The sequence below is a fragment of the Misgurnus anguillicaudatus genome, chromosome 8, assembly GCF_027580225.2.
Source record: "Misgurnus anguillicaudatus chromosome 8, ASM2758022v2, whole genome shotgun sequence".
NCBI classification, from domain to species: Eukaryota; Metazoa; Chordata; class Actinopteri; order Cypriniformes; family Cobitidae; genus Misgurnus; species Misgurnus anguillicaudatus.
In genome coordinates this window covers 25,979,929-25,996,778 of record NC_073344.2, presented here as the reverse complement: position 1 = coordinate 25,996,778, position 16,850 = coordinate 25,979,929, and the positions used below count along the sequence as shown (strand labels likewise).

General features: G+C 36.2%; 1 protein-coding gene and 1 long non-coding RNA gene across 2 annotated transcripts; one reads left to right on the top strand and one right to left on the bottom strand.

Annotated features, from left to right (window-relative positions):
- Positions 1-1,682: 1,682 nt before the first annotated feature.
- LOC141365765 (uncharacterized) lies at positions 1,683-9,449 on the bottom strand. The gene is made up of 6 exons (XR_012370782.1): positions 9,345-9,449; positions 7,759-7,839; positions 4,819-4,879; positions 3,464-3,506; positions 2,735-2,822; positions 1,683-2,229 (listed from the first exon to the last, which is right to left on the bottom strand). It is a non-coding gene; the product is annotated as an uncharacterized lncRNA (long non-coding RNA).
- A 799-nt stretch (positions 9,450-10,248) lies between these two features.
- LOC141365763 (NADH dehydrogenase [ubiquinone] 1 alpha subcomplex subunit 4-like 2) lies at positions 10,249-14,752 on the top strand. The gene is made up of 4 exons (XM_073870564.1): positions 10,249-10,527; positions 11,869-11,954; positions 12,309-12,369; positions 14,013-14,752. The coding sequence occupies exons 1-4, from the start codon at positions 10,486-10,488 to the stop codon at positions 14,067-14,069; spliced, it is 246 nt and encodes an 81-aa protein (XP_073726665.1). The 5' UTR covers positions 10,249-10,485; the 3' UTR covers positions 14,070-14,752.
- Positions 14,753-16,850: the final 2,098 nt, after the last annotated feature.

Sequence of the window (16,850 nt, the reverse complement as noted above, 5' to 3'; positions counted from 1 at the left end):
TTCAAAATGTTTTTTTCTTTTTCAAAATGTTTTTTTTCAGTATATATTTTTTCTGTCTCAATATATATATTTTTTTTTTTTTTATTAAATTTTTTTCTCTTTCATGTTTTCCTTGTTCAAAAAAGTTTTTTTTCTCTTTCAAAATGTATTTTTGTTTTTCAATATAATTTTTTTCAATATTTTTTTCCTCGTTCAAAAAAGTTTTTTCTCTTTCAAAATATTTTCTCTTTCAAAATGTTTTACCTTTCAATATATATTTTTCTTTTTCAATATATAGTTTTTCTCTTTAAGTTTTTTTTTCCTCTTTAAAAATATTTTTTTCCTTGTTCAAAAAGTTTTTTCTCTTTTAAAATGTTTTTTCTTTTTCAATATTTTCTCTCTTTCAAATTTTTTATTGTATTTTTTTTCTCTTCAAAAGACAACAAAGGGGGAAATGGTTGCTAGCTAACAATTAGCATACATTACCAACTTTGGCCACCAGGTGTCGCACCAAGAATGAAATCTTTAAACTCTTTCTCTCTCTCTGCGGATATGTGACTGGAGGTTGCATATGTTTGATTTTTAATGTCATTTATAACCGCAGTAGTTATTTTAACACACCACTGGGTTCCAGGTTGGGCACAGGAATTTTAAATCAAACCAGTACGGTGCAGTTTTCAACCAGGAAAAATGATTGAGGAACATGGTTTGTTTCAACGTTTTTATCTATAATCTATTATTGTGCAGGAGAAAGTTTATGACTTTACACAGAAGGCGTTTAATAAAATGTTTCATTTATGTACAGATGAGAAACTCTGAAGCCACAGACCTTCAACTAATCCTGACAATATATCAAGTCATCATGTTTATTATTGTTATTAAGTATTATTGTTTTCATTTCTAACACACTGTCATGCAGCAAAAAAAATCTAAGATCTTAAGATTGAAATAATTAAATAATTTAAACAGAATTTAAAGGAACAATGTGTAAGAAATGTATATCAATTAATCATAAAATGGCCCTGATATGTCACTAGACATTAAGAAATCATTTTCATTTCAAATACTTATATCACTCTCAACAGTGGTCCAGCCAGGATATTGTCATTTAAAAAGTGGAGTTGCAGCCCTCAACTGATGTTTATGTTGTCATGTTGAAGTTTTGTGATTGCAATATCAGTTTTGGCCACAATCCTACATACTGTTCCTTTAAGTAAAAAAAAAGCCTACAAAACTTGCTACAAGAGTGATTATAGATCTGTCATCTGTAAAAAGTAACAGATTACGCTTTTAAAGCTGCTACTTATCAACGAATGTTAACTTTCCATATAAATGTGTCTTTTAAGTAATGTACAATTCATTACTCTACAAACAACCCTTACAAAAACAATGCTGTTGTGCATCTTAAAACAAAACAATGACACAGATATATGTTAAGAAATGTCAGTACAAGATGTTTAAAATGACATGCATTTTGGACTCGGATAAGCCCTGTCTGGAACCCCCCAACCTAAAGTCTATTTGTTTAAAGTCGCAGTACCATCAGTCACCAGCAGGTGTCAGTGTTTGTTTAAAACTCAAACACATCTGCGCCTCTTATCAGATCACAAATATGTGTTATTATGAACCTGCAAACAAGACATTTAAAGTATAATTGATATAAACTAAATAAAATCTGGGTAAAGTTTGTTAAAAACTTAAAAAATAAATGCGTCTAAAATGGTCAAGTGTGTAAATTTCAGAATAACTCAGCAAGGTGTACTGCTAGAGTATAATAAACTTGTGTCAGTCATCTTTCTCATTCTGCAGCATCATAGAAACATCTCTCTTTAGATGTATATAACCACACACACACACACACACACACAAACACACACACACACACACACACACACACACACACACACACACACACACACACACACACACACACACACACACACACACACACACACACACACACACACACACACACACACACACACACACACACACACACACAGAAGAGTTAAATGTGTCTCTCAGTGTAGACAGGTGTTCATCCTGTGAGGCTCATTATGGTTGTGTGAGTCAAACTGATTGTCTGTCCCCTCTATGGCCCTCATGGCTATGTACAAATTGGTGACAGTGATCGGGCATCGCGGTGCTGCTCGGCCCGGACGCTGTCACAGAGAGCTTCTCCATATCTACAGAGAAAGAAGCCATGCCAGGGAACGGCCTCATGGGAACGACTGTCTCACCAGCAAACATCTGACAATACAGAGAAAGTGTGGAAAGAAAAACATCAGCATCGACAACTCCTGCTGGATTCACTGAGCGCCCTGAATCTCCTGCAGATGCTCAGAGTGGAAATCAGGACAGAAGTCAACTAAACACATTTTAAATCAGATGTAGATATTCAGTTTAAAGAGTTTACAAATACACTGCATTTTGTCAAATCAACATATATATTTTACATTACTTTAACTTAAAAATTAAGTATAGATATAGATCCAGGTATAGATTACATGTAGTTAATATAACATGTCATGTCATCTTTTGTCATGATGTATTATATGAACAGATGATGAGCTGATGTGTCAAAGGACCATAAGGAAAGCCATCATCTACATCTACACACGACACACACATGACACACACACATGACACACACACACATGACACACACACACATGACACACACACACGACACACACACATGACACACAGCATTATTTTAAATGTTTCACCTCATTTTTCACAAAATGTTTTTTACCATATTTTTCCTAGAGATTTCTGCAGTGAATATTGAATCAGGCAATTATTGTGAGTTTTCTGTGCTGGAGATCCGAGTTGTTCCAGTCCTGACAGAGGAACAGAAATGTGCTGCTGTGTCAATGTTTCCTGACAGCTCTTGGTTTTGTATATTTCTGCTTTTACTTCACTGTGCACACAAGCGGTCGTCTCGTGAAGTATAAGAGGCCAGCAGTATGACCACACGTTCACATACATCAGATATAATCTCTCTCTCTCTCTCTCTCTCTCTCTCTCTCTCTCTCTCTCTCTCATCTTACATTTAATACAGAAGTGTTGATGTTTGATGGCTATAATGCATGATAGCAAGAGTTACTCACTTAAACCTGCTCTGAGAAGTTACATCTTTCATAAAAGCTTTCTGAAATATTAATATTAAAAAGAAGATGAGTTAATTCTATGATATAAAGTTTCTTTTATTTCCACCTTAAGCCTGTAAATCATCTTGATGATCCTGACAGTGACACTTAAATCCTCTCTGACTCTTTACAACATCACTGAATCTCAAAAGAACCACCACTGATCTGACTTTAACAACAAATTATACTGATATCTTAACACGTGTGTGTTTGTGTGTGTGTGTGTTTGCAGGTGTTTGTGTGTGTGTGTGTGTTTGCAGGTGTTTGTGTGTGTGTGTGTGTGTGTGTGTGTTTCCAGGTGTGTGTGTGTGTGTTTGCAGGTGTGTCCAGACCTTCATCTGTTCTGGCTGCAGACACCCAATGACAGCAGAGCTTCTGAAATTAAACAAATGCTCATTTCTAGTCAAACCACACCAAAAATCTTAAAAAAAACCTTTAAAGAGGACATTTCACAAGACTTTTTTAAGATTTAAAATAAATCTTTGGTGTTCTCAGAGTACATATTTGAAGTTTTAGCTCAAAATACCTCACAGATAATTTGAAGAGTTTGGTTCCAAAACAAGATTACTTTTTGTCAAAAATGTTTATTATTTTGTAATCATGTTTTATTGTGTTACTTAGATGTAATTTTTTAGTCATGAAGGCTTAAATCAAAACAAACCAACTGCAGTTTGATATTAATTGGAATGTACAAACAAAAAAATAGATTTTTTGTTTTTGGGAAAAACGTTTTAGAACCAAAATCTTTTATTATAAGATGTTAAAATAGTCTCTTTGTAGGTGTGAGCAAATATGTGCTGTTTTTGTGTGTGTCCTTTAAAATGCAAATGAGCTGATCTCAGCACTAAATGTCAGTGTCGTGGTTGGATAGTGCAGAATAAGGGGTGGTATTATTATAATAAGATCCCTTTCTGACATCACAGGGGGAGCCAAATTTCAATGAGCTATTTTTTCACATGCTTGCAGAGAATGATTTACCAAAACTAAGTTACTGGGTTAATTTTCTAGGTTAATAGAAGCACTGGGGACCCAATTATAGCACTTAAACATGGAAAAAGTCAGATTTTGATGATATGTCCCCTTTAAATGGCTACAAATAATTCTTCACCACAGAGATACATTAAAACCACTAAAGGAAGAGAGGAGAGATTGTAAACACCACAACAACAAACCTCTAATTACTTTAAACTTATTTATGTAACCTGTTTACTTTCTGTTATAAGTTAAGATGTTCAAATGTCACCAGCACACTATTTGGTTTAATCATTTGTATATATAATATCATTAAAAATTCCAGTAGAAATGACAGTATAACTTACTGTAGATTTAAATGAATGTTATTTACTGGCAACAGTTAACTTTGTTTAAAGTTAAATCAACATCTTTACAGAATAAAACTTTACAATAACAGCCTCATGCAAAGCATTCTGGGAACAAAATCTGAAGGAAAAAACAGAAAAAGAGGATTTCCGGTTCCCAGAATGCTTTGCATGAGGCTGTTATTGTAAAGTTGTATTCTGTAAAGATAAAGACTTGTTAATGTTTAATGTTTATTTAACTTTAAACAAACTGTTGTAAATAACATACATGTAAGTTACTGTAAACAGCTGCATAACTACAGCAATCTTATACAGTGAATGTTATTAAAAGACATTTATCTTTAATTTTGTGTAATATAAAACTGTACCTGTCAAAATGATTTGCAGCATCTAGGTTAGCGTGTGTTATTAGTTTTGAGTAGTTGTTATCTGGGAATAAAAAAATTGCAAATGTCACGACTGGCCAATCAGAATCAAGCATTTTAGAGAGCTGGTGATAACTGAAATTTAGATACAATAAAATAACCGTAAGACATGGACAATAAATATATACAAAATGTTATGTTCTAATCCATCAGAATGAGATTTTACTGAGAGGAAACTTTATAACAATATAACATAAAGCAGCAGAAATAAAAGTGTGTGTTTGTTTCATGTAAGGAAAGTAGAGATGGGAAAGTAAATCTTATTTTTACATAATGTATTTGTAATCTGATTACATCTATCTGAGCATGAATACAGCTTGAGTTCAGTTCTTCTGTTCACCTGTGAGTGGCGCTCATGAGCTGTTCAAGGACCAATCACAGAGCACTTTCTATTTAAACATGCCATCTCACATGCTTCTCAAACAGACTGGAACACAAACAGACACACAATTTCTTTCAATTAGCACGAGTCGGGCAGCTCAATAAATTTGAGTTTGTCGTGAGAGACGTGAGAGCTGCACTTCCACTCACTGTAAATGAAGAATAATGTGAGAGGGAAGTCAAGATGCTGAGCTATACAGCTTTAACCTGCTAACCAAAACCTCACTGCTGCACACACACACGCACGCACGCACGAGTCCGAATCTTTTTCCTTCTGCTCCATACATAATGCTAAAAATCAGTGAGTATCTCTGTAGAAATGACAGACATTCAGTACATCATTGGTCATCTTCTCTCTCTTAAGGAAGATAGTATTAACTTGAGAAAATAATAAAAGTCAGACTGTGACACAAATCACTACGCTGGAGGGCAGCTGATAGCCCACCCTGAGAGTCCTGTACATGAGAAACACTCGTGTTCATCAAACTATAAGATAGATATTTTACTACTGCAAGAAGGTGGAGAGAATCGATTTTGCAAGATGGAAGTCTATCCCAGAAATATACAGAAAGGCCGACTACTGTAATGTGCTTGGGTGTTTAATTTAAAAAGGATTCGCTTGTTTAAGGACTGCTGACATACGGACATGTGATTAATTGATGCTATGAAAGACAAAGCTTTGGATGAAAAACTGCACCGCTATGAGAAGAAAAACAAAACAGATCCAAAAACTTGACATTAAAGACCACAAACACTTCTCAATCTCAGCTTTGAATGGTTAATACCCCATCAGCCATTTTTTAAAAAGTTGCCTAGGAGCATTTTTTCACAAAAGTTTCTCAAAATGCCTTCCAGGAAATTTTGTTCTATACATATATAAACATACAAATATATCAAACCAAAGAACAGACCCTCTGCTTTACTTTAGTTTTTTATAAATTGGGTAAAAGCGCCATCTAGTTGACAATAGCAGAATTACAGATTACCATAAAAACTTGTCAGGGTTTTCCCTTAAAGGTGCAGTGTGTACATTTAAGTGGCATCTAGTGGTGAGGACTAGTGGTACGAATTTCAACCAACGTTTCAGTTCACTGTTTACCGAAACGCATGATAATAGTGTATAATTGACGATATAACTAAAGTAAAAGGGAGTTTATCTATTTCATGCATTCTGACTTATTAACACAGTTTAAGTGTTGTAATCTTCATGCTAAACAAAATGCAAAGTGTCAAAAAACTGTTGAGTATTTCAGGGCCAAACTCACGCCTCCTCTTTCCTACAAGTTTCAGAAAGTTTTTTTCTAACACGTCACAGGTACCCATTGCACATCAGTGACCCCATATTCCTTTTATGGGCACTTCCGTTGGAGAAGCACGCCCACATGTCAATCAAAATGAGAACATAATGACATCACTGCACGCGACAGCTTTGTTTTATATTAGGACATAACAATGGCATGAAAGAAGAAGTGTGTTTTTAGATGTAAGGAGAAGCCTCGTTCAGCTTTCCAACTAAGGCAGCATTATGAAACAATGGATATAGTTAACTCTTTCCCCGCCATTGACGAGATATCTCGCCAATTAAGAGAAAACGCTTCCCCGCCAATGACGAGATTTTCCGTCTTTCCGCAATACCGCTATTATCCACCAGGTGGCGCCCGCAACTTTTTAAACCCGTAAGTATTGCCCTATGGCAAGCTGCTGCATGTCCGTGTCTGTTTTAAAGATCGCTCTGAATGGGATCTTTATGAAAAGTCCGTCACAAACATGGAATTATCTCTGCTTTTTGTTCAAAATGTGGTGTTTTTGCAGAAACCTACCCATATTCAAAAGCTGATTACAAAAGAACTACTCAAGGTAGGATGAAACGGTTTTTTTTGTTTGAAAGCAGAGGGGCTGTTCTTTCATTTGGTATATTGTATGTTTATATATATATGAAGAAGAACATTTTCTGGAAGGCATTAAACTTTGGTGAAAATCATGAAAAACGCTGGCGCTGGCTGGCAACTTTTTTAAAAAATGCTGGCGGTGAAAGAGTTAAGTTTGTTTATCCAGGATAGCAGTGAAGTTTTGCGTGTGTGTTTGTTAAACGCTGGATTTAGTTGAAATGGGGCGGTCCCAAACGAGTCATGAGTCACAGGCGGTAAGTAAAACTGCATCAAATGTCTGTGTTATGTTGACAATCATAAAGTAAATGACAGGAACATGTAGTGAATCATAAGTTATCTAGAGATAGTGAGATAATGTTTTGTGAGTATTGCTTGCTCGTGACTCGCTCATCCCGCTGGATGCCTCTGGGATCTCGTGCTTTTCCGGAAACAATCACCAGAGCTGATCTGTCTTTTATAAATCTGATCAAACTAAAGACTCTTCAGAGAGATGATGGATGTAATATTGCTCTATATGTACTCAAGATTAACACGAGATGAGCAGAAACAGCGTGTTACACGTGAGCTTTAAACACCTGAAGTGTCATTAATAATGTGATTTGGTATCAGGTACCTGCTGTTCCTTAAAACCAAGCCAAACATCTCTGAGAAGAAGATCACTCCTGCACACTCCTACAACATTACAAGAGGCCATCTGAATAAAACAGAAAGAGAAAATTAAAAATCCAATGAAGAAGAGATGAGCAGATATCTATTTGTAATTTTCAGACAGATTCCTGCAGGTTCTTCTTTTAAGAAACACGAGGAGAGAAACAGAGAATTGTGTTTGTAATGATTCTCCACACAACACCTTCACATTATTCCATTATGGATTTTGCCATAAAGTGATAAATTCATTATCCCGGTGGACAGAAGAGAGCGGCAATAACATCCTGTAATATGTGACGTTATTCAGGTCTTTACTCGCAGGCTCTTGTGTTTCATCTTTCATTCATGTTTGTGTCTGCCATTAAAAACCAAATTACTGTCGGCATCACACGCCGTCACTTCAGCTAATGTGAAGAGTGAAACTTTATCCTCATCGTCCGTTTATAAGAGAGAAATTCTTCATTTGAAAAACACTGACAAGTGTGAAATGGAAAAGTCAGACGTATGCAAATGTCTGCAGGATAATGTGTTGAAGATTTACATGCTTATGAATATTTAATTACTTCCTGACAAGGCTGAAGTTTGGAGAATCTGAATCTTGTTAAAGTGAATATTGTTTTACTGCATGTCATTTAATATTACAAGTTTTTATTATGTCAGGATAATCTCATCCAGTATCTGGACATTTATTCATTGAGTGACTTTAACATTTTGTCTAGAAAACAAACAGTAAAATGTTTTTGTATGTTTGTGAGCTGTATGTTTAAAAGATCTGCTGTTTAATCTTTTCAAGCCTAACAGACTTTAAATCTTGTGTTTGTGTTGTTTGTCTTTACATTATAGTGTTATGTAATAGATAGAGAGATATATCTCTGTTGATTCTTTGTCTTGTGTTATGTGTGAATGAGTGTTTGTGGCGCGTGTAATATTTGTTGATTTACAGATGGTTGGAGTTTTACTGACGAATGTTGACAGCTGGAGTGAAGCTGCCCGCTGCGTCACAATCCGCTTCTCCGTCTGTCTGACCGCAGTCTACATTTTTATTTTAAATTCTGAAAAACAAGCCATCTCTCTATGCCAATAAGATCAGATGTTGTGTTCCTGTTTGTCTTTGGATGAGTTTTCAGACATCAGTTACAGCTCGAGCTCTCAATGCTTTCTGGGAAGTTTTTTCTCAAACAAATCTCTGTTTTATCAGTAGAACAAACTCATCACACGCTCACACATCTTGTTAAACATTTATACAGCTATTGTGTCAAATGTAATCTTAACACACAGACACTCATATAACATTGATGGAGGTCATCATACTGTGCTTGCCATGTGCTTTAACATCACACAGCAACTGCTCTTACAAATAACAAACACACGGACACACGCACACATATGCGCATGCACACACACACACACACACACACACACACACGGTTTTGTCCAGACTGATGAAAATCACACAAAACTAGGAAACAGGTGTACAATCTTTAGTAAAGGAGTGATGTGTGAATTCACCTGTGCGCGCGCGTGTGTGTGTGCGTGTGTGTCTGTGAACACCTGGATGTGATGTGTTGATGTTCATCTGATCTCTATCAGTGTATATCTTCTTTGTAGAGACTCAAACTTTTTTTTAAATCAGAAGCACCAGAAGAGAAGTCACTGAAGGAGAAGCAGAAATCAAACAGCAGATTTTTATGCAGTTTTAATATTTGATACAGTCCTTTATTTCATTGAATTTATTTGTTTAAAGGGATATTTCACTTTAAAATGAACATTCTGTCATCACTTACTCATACTCATGTCTCATTTCTTTTTTCCAATTGAACACGTAAGAAGATATTTTGAGAAATGATGGTAAACACACAGCAGATAGTGACCATTGACTTCCATAGTAGGAAAAAATATTTTGGAAGTATTGTGATAAATGATAAAAAAAATATTTTGATAAATGATGGAAAGCACACAGCTGACGGTTCCCATTAATTTCCATTAAAAATTCGTATTCCTACTATGGAAGTCTATGGTCACTTACTGCTGTGTGTTTACCATCATTTCTCAAAATATAATCTTTTGTGTTAATCAGAAAAAAGAAATTCATACATGTTTAGCCTGGCTGGGGTTTTGAACAATGATAAAAAGTTAGGAAAGAGAAAACTTGATCAAAAATAGACCTCCAGATTGTTTTATTCATTGTGGTAGCCCTTGCTCACAAAAAGGTTGGAGACCCCTGCATGGTGTAATATACTGTAAGTGTTGTGGGTCACTCATTATTTGATCAGTAATCATATTCGTACACAGACTTCATTGTAAGTGTTGTGTTAGATTTCAGAGGATTATGAATGAATGTGTCTCTTATTAAAAGTGTCAGAATGAAAGATCTAATGAAATCGATGTTAAATCTTTATTTCATCATAATATCATTAAATCTGTTAATGGCATCACAATGTGTCATCAGAATCTGATCATGTTTGTCTTCAATAAATAATCTCAAAAGAGTTAAATCTGTCTGTCTGATTTAATGTTTGTACATTTTGCAGACTTTTAGCCTGTAATCCAGAAGTGGGCAGTTATTATTTATGTTAATGATGTGACCGTGCGCGCGCACGTGTGTGTTTGTGTGTGTGTTTGTCGACTGTGTTTTTAACAATCCTCCACACTTCTGACTCTTTTTATTCATTTGTGTTTTCAGCAGGTCAACATGTTCAGAATGATGTACCAACATGCAAAGAAACATCCCGGGGTGAGTTCACTAATACTTATTTCATTAGACAAAATATTTTAAAAGCTTTTTGATAGTCACCATGCTGAAAAACATGTACCTGCTTCCATTATCATTTATAAAAGTCAATGCACATCAATGCAATATAAAGTTATTTAGTAATAAGCTGTTATTGTGAGAATATTTATTGACTTTCCATGAAATGTGTTTAAATCATGTGGTCAAAAGCTCTTTGTTCAAACTATTGTTATATAAGTGAACGTGACCCAAATTCTTGTGTTGGTTTTTTGGCAGGTCACCAAATTAAAATGAATGAGTGTTGTGTAAATAACATTCTAATATAACTATAACAGCTTCAAGATTTAATACAGACGTTACTCTTATAAACTTATAAAAAGTTAACATTCATAGAAAACAGAGTTGACTGACCTGTGATGCTCCAAAACCTCAATGAGTTTCATCTCTGAAACAAAAGAGATGATGTTCAGATTACTGTCATAATGAAGCTGTCAAAGATGATCGAGATTATCTACGTTTCACATCAATGAAATAATAAGACAGGTTTTATAGACAAAGGATGACAATTTTCATGTTTAGATGACCTGTTGGATCATCATCATCAAACTCTGGTTGTAAGAGATTCACACAGATTGGACACAAATCTCTTAGACAATCACTAAATCAAGTTTAAAGCGTGTTAAGTTATTGTAGGTCAGGAGCAGATGTTACAGCAGATGTTGTTAAAGTTGTTCCTATCTCTCGTTCTCTCTTTCTTTCTTTCTCTCTCTCATGGCCAATGCGCAGGTGTTTTAGTGAATAACAAGCGTGATTCACAGATAAATAAAAATGCTGCCGTTTTCCTCACTTAGAAGTGTGATTACTGAATATGATCAAGTGTCACATTATATGTCTTTATGTTTCTACATTTATCTGCACCAATAAACAACATCAATGAACATCAGATGACCATGAAACAGACACTGAACTCCTCATCAGGACAAACACATGTTGTGTTTAACTCAAACATATTTGATAAGTTCATTTGAATATCTCTGTGTAACCCCTGAAGGATTATGCAAATCAATGTTACATGAGGAAAGCTTTGACAGCATAAGACTGTAAGTCTCAGTGTGTATGAATCTAAAGAGAAACACTAACTGTGGCCAGCCTAACACACAAACTGACGGCTCACATGTCGTCTTCTTTTAATATGTGGTAATCCCTGTCATACACACATACACACACACACACACACACACACACACACACACACACACACACACACACACACACACACACACACACACACACACAGTCATATGACAGCAGTGAATATCAGATTTTTCTCTCTGTATCTTTCAGTTGATCCCTCAGTTCTTCTTCATGTTTGTGGGAGTGGGTGGAGCTTCTCTCTATCTGATCCGATTGGCTCGTGGCCCTCATGTCAGGTAGGGTTTGCAGCACATCTGTGTATTTATATCTCAGCATATATTCAAATGTTCATCTTAAAATGACACTATGACAACATTTAATACACATTACATCATTATTACTGACAGAATCTTTCCTATCTTTATGTCTTACTCCATTCCACTCACTCCACTCGATCACTCTCTCACCCCACCCACTAACTCCACCCACTCACTCCCTCACCCGCCCACTAACTCCACCCACTCATTCCTTCACCCCGCCCACTAACTCCACCTGCTCACTCCCTCACCCCACCCACTAACTCCATCACATACTAACCCCACCCACCGGCTCACTCCACTCACCTCTCTCTGGTCTGGTCTTACTGTCAGCTGGGACAGCAGAAATAACCCTGAGCCGTGGAACAAACTCAGCCCGACCTATCAGTACAAGGTAAACAGCCCACCCACTGCTCTCTGATCAGCTCTAGACTGACAGCACAGACAGATATGTCGCACCCGCTGTTCGCAGATCAGCCGACACACATCCGGTACGGCAGAGTTTCATCTTGCATCTGGAGTGATATGTGACAGTGGAGTTGAGTCTGTATATTCAGCAAACACATCAGCTAACCTAGAAGTTCTGAGTAATCTGGTAATGGAGGTTTGTAAAGATGGCCAACAATTTAAATGAACAGCTTAAAGCAAACAGCACAAATTCTGCATTATTTACTCTTTCAAATGCTGCTATTCAGAATGTTGTTAATAGATTAGATTTGTTTATGATACTATGTGCAATATTTCAAGGTTTTGATTCATCATTCAGACTCTGAAGTCTGAAAACAGCACACATTAACATATAGATTCAGACTGACATGAAGTGTTTTTAGGTGCACTGTTCCTTTAAGGAAATACTCTCTAGATGAGCTGTGTGAAAAACAGAAAGATTGTCTGAGTTTGTTCGTCTCTCTTTAGAAAGAATAATTTATGTCTCAGCGGGTGAATATTTTGTCCTCAGAACATCTTGATCAACTCAAACGAGTAATAAAAGAATTAACAAAATCAGACAGAGAGGACAAGAGTCAAGCTCACAGTATAACACCAGATCTGTCTGTCTGTCTGTCTGTCTGAGTTCAAGCTCAGAAAGGTCACGACTCAACATGTTTAATTCTCAAAGGTCAAACATCAACATTCTGCCGTCATCTCAACAATAATCATCATTATACTGAGAAGAGAAGAGACGCAGAGATCAAACAATCAATGAGAATCTGAAAATAAAATAATGAAGAGAGACAGAAGAGCATGTCTGCTGTCAGAAAACACAATCTATATGACTCAGAGACCTTTTCACTAAACTCAAAAACACAAATAAAGGTTTGACCTCAGAATATACTCATGATTTGACTGTAAACACACGCATACACACACACACTAGTAAATAATGCCTAGTTCTGGATTAATCTAAACTCTGTTCCCTATAGGGGTTGTTGTTTCACTGACAGGGATTAGCTTAAACCAAGACTAGGTCTTAGTTTAATTAGGAAATATAACTAGTTTTAACAAACATGCCTTACTAAAAACATTACTTGTGTGTATTTTGAGGCTAAACTAAGAGCATCGATGTATTTTAAGATATGTCAGTGCAAGTTGTTTTCAGTTTAACAGCTCTTACATTTATTTTAGTTTAATCCCTGTCCGGGAAACCACCGCATAATGTTTAAAACCATCAGGACAATGATGAAACTTAAAAAGAATGATCATAGACAAATTCATACTGTACCAAGAGAAAACTGCTTCAGTCTCACATCTCTTTCTTCTTTACCTGACGAAAATAAAAACAAATGTGAAAATATCAAGACAAAAGTTACAGTCCTTCATGAAAACAAAAACAAACAAACAAACAAGCTGAGATTAAACAGATCAAGAGAGTAAATCAGATCACATACTGCACAGTAAAACCATCAGACACTGTGTGTGTGTGTGTGTGTATGTGTGTGATCTTGTTTGTATGCAGGTTGTGTTGTTTTATGATATTCTGATGATCTTAATTTACGCTAACTACATTTAAATGTATTCTCTCTCTCTCTACACACACAGTTGGTGGCCGTCACTACAGATTATAAGCACCTGAAGAAAGAAGGACCTGACTTTTAAAAGACCTTAACACATCTACACACACACACACACACACACACACAACACACACACGCTTTCTTACCAGTCAGACCCTCATTAGTGAACACTACATAGGCAACAGATGTGTTTTATACAATCAGACATTAGCTTCAAAAGTTTTCATAGCACAAATATTATTCATGTTGTTTGGAAAAATAAAACACGAGAAACATGTTTAAAAGATCGAGAGTAACGTCATCTTTTACTCACCGTCACATTGATTCAGATGAGAGAATGTTCATACGCTCGCTCCTCTTTTTCATATAAGAAAATGAAGATATTGATGCTGTCATGTCATGACTCAATAAAAGCATTATTAATGTTACAGATCATCTGAAGCTTTACTGCATGTCAACAGAATCATGTCTACTGCAAGATGGTAATGCATTATTTTGAATAAATCAAAGGATCGGAGTCAATTATTCCTCTTATACCACGATTAGCACAAACATTACTCTAGATCAGGTGTTTACAGAAAAATAATCAACACCTGTAAAACATTTCTCAACCAATCAGAATAAAGCATTCAACAGACCCGTGTTATAAACTGTATTGCATGATGTCACCCAACACCAAACACATCACGTCCTCAACACAATAAACATCAACATTTACATTTATTGGTGAACTGTGCCTTTAAAAGTCATGAAAATCTTTCTCATTTGTATCCTGGTTTGAATGTCTGAGATGAAATATTAGTTTGAGAACACACAGAAGCCTGCGGCCTTTGTTCTTTCATCCAAAGCCAAATTCTTGTGGCCCTTTACAAAAATCTCCAAGTTTGTTGTCGGCATATTTGTGGGACATTAGGAAGGAAGAATTGCTGGCCAGCGTGTGCATAGTGAGAATAATGCATGTTATCTGAGAGCAATCAATGCTGTCCTCCTCACAGCTGGGTACCTGCAGAGAAATGTTCAAACACACACACACACACACACACAAACGCACACAAACACACAAACACACAGCAAACCATTCAGTGCATCAATAAAAATACATCCCAAACACCTTCCGTCTCTAAGACTTTACACAACAGCACACCAGTCACAGCCTGTGGGGGTTCTGACAAATGACAAACACTCTTAAAACACACAACACACCACACACAACACACAACACACACAAAACACACACACACACACACACAGCACCTGGGATGTGTGTTTGTGTACTGCAAGGCTTCTGTAAGAGTTCCAGCACACACTGTGACAGGCAATCAGCCGGCTGAAGAAACACATCAGGCATGCGCACACGCACGCATACACACACACACACACACACACACACACACACACACACACACACACACACACACACACACACACACACACACACACACAGCCATCATTACCTAAGTGGAAGGCATGGTGACCCATCACATTTGTTATTATTTGTATCTCTGTGTATCTACAGGCTAAAAAAAATCTACACTCACACATGCACGCATGGACACACAACACAGTATCTTATATGTGATAACACTGTGAGGTTGTGTGTCATGTGACGTCTCAGAATAAATAAATCTCTAATATTTTAGTGTATAGAGAGATAATAACAGAATGAATGCAGTTAAGATCCTTCACTACATCACTGAAGTGTGCTTGAGGTGAGAACTTACACAAGCTGTTGGTCACAGCCACAAGTTTAGTGTGAAAGTTATGTTTACTAGACGTACGTGTGTGTGTGTGTGTTTCTCACAGATTCACACACACACACACACACACACACACACACACACACACACACACACACACACACACACGTGAAGTGTTACTGAGCTCAAATCTGTGTGTGAACTACAAAGAAAATATAAAGTCTACATACTGCGTCCAATTAAACTCCACTGAACACCAAATTATGAGGAAAAAAAATACTTTATAAAAATATCTGCTCTCTCTTTCTCTCTTTCTTTCTTTTCTTTTCTTTTAAACGCCATACCAGCTTCTAAGTCTATATTCATGATGAGAATAAAGTGTAATTAAATAAAGGAAGATAAAAATGATCTGCTCTAGAAATCTTAGAACCCGACCGTGATCTCTCTCTCTCTCTCTCTCTTACAGATCTACCATCTCTCAGTTCACTGAAGGGTTAAAGTTTCCTCTAGATGTGATTTTTAATTGTAGTGTGATGTGTGTGTTTAGTTCCTAATGTAAATAAGTGTTGAGTTGATCATTTTAGTTTTATTCAGGTTGACTTTTACAGATTGCTGTTATTAAACCTTGATTCCAAATATCAGGAAAGTGACAGACACTCAGAACAGATTAAAGGTGCAGTGTGTCATTTAGAAGGAAATGCAAAATAATATACAAAACTATATCATTAGGGTTGTATAAAGACCTTTTATAATGAACCGTTATGTGTTTATTACCTTAGAATGAGATGTTTTTATCATACACCGAGTGTCCCCTTACATGGAAGTCACATTTTGGGAATTTCTATAACGGACAAACTTTTTACTAAGTTGTATCTGATGATGACATGTTTGTCTGGTGGTGGATACAGTAGCTTCTCTATGTGTTTTGCTGATCTTTGATTTCTGAACCGTTGGTTGCAATTCACAATTGTTTGGTTATTTGAGTTTGCTCACAGTTTGTATTTTATTAGACAATGATTTTCCCATATTTCTCCGTTTTGAATGGCCAATTCTTCATGATCAGATATTTTCAGATTGTTCCAGTTTACCCAGAACTGGTTTGTGTTGACCAACTTCTAGCTGGATTATGCTGTCCTTTGTTTTTGGGTGTATGTTTGTATTGTTTT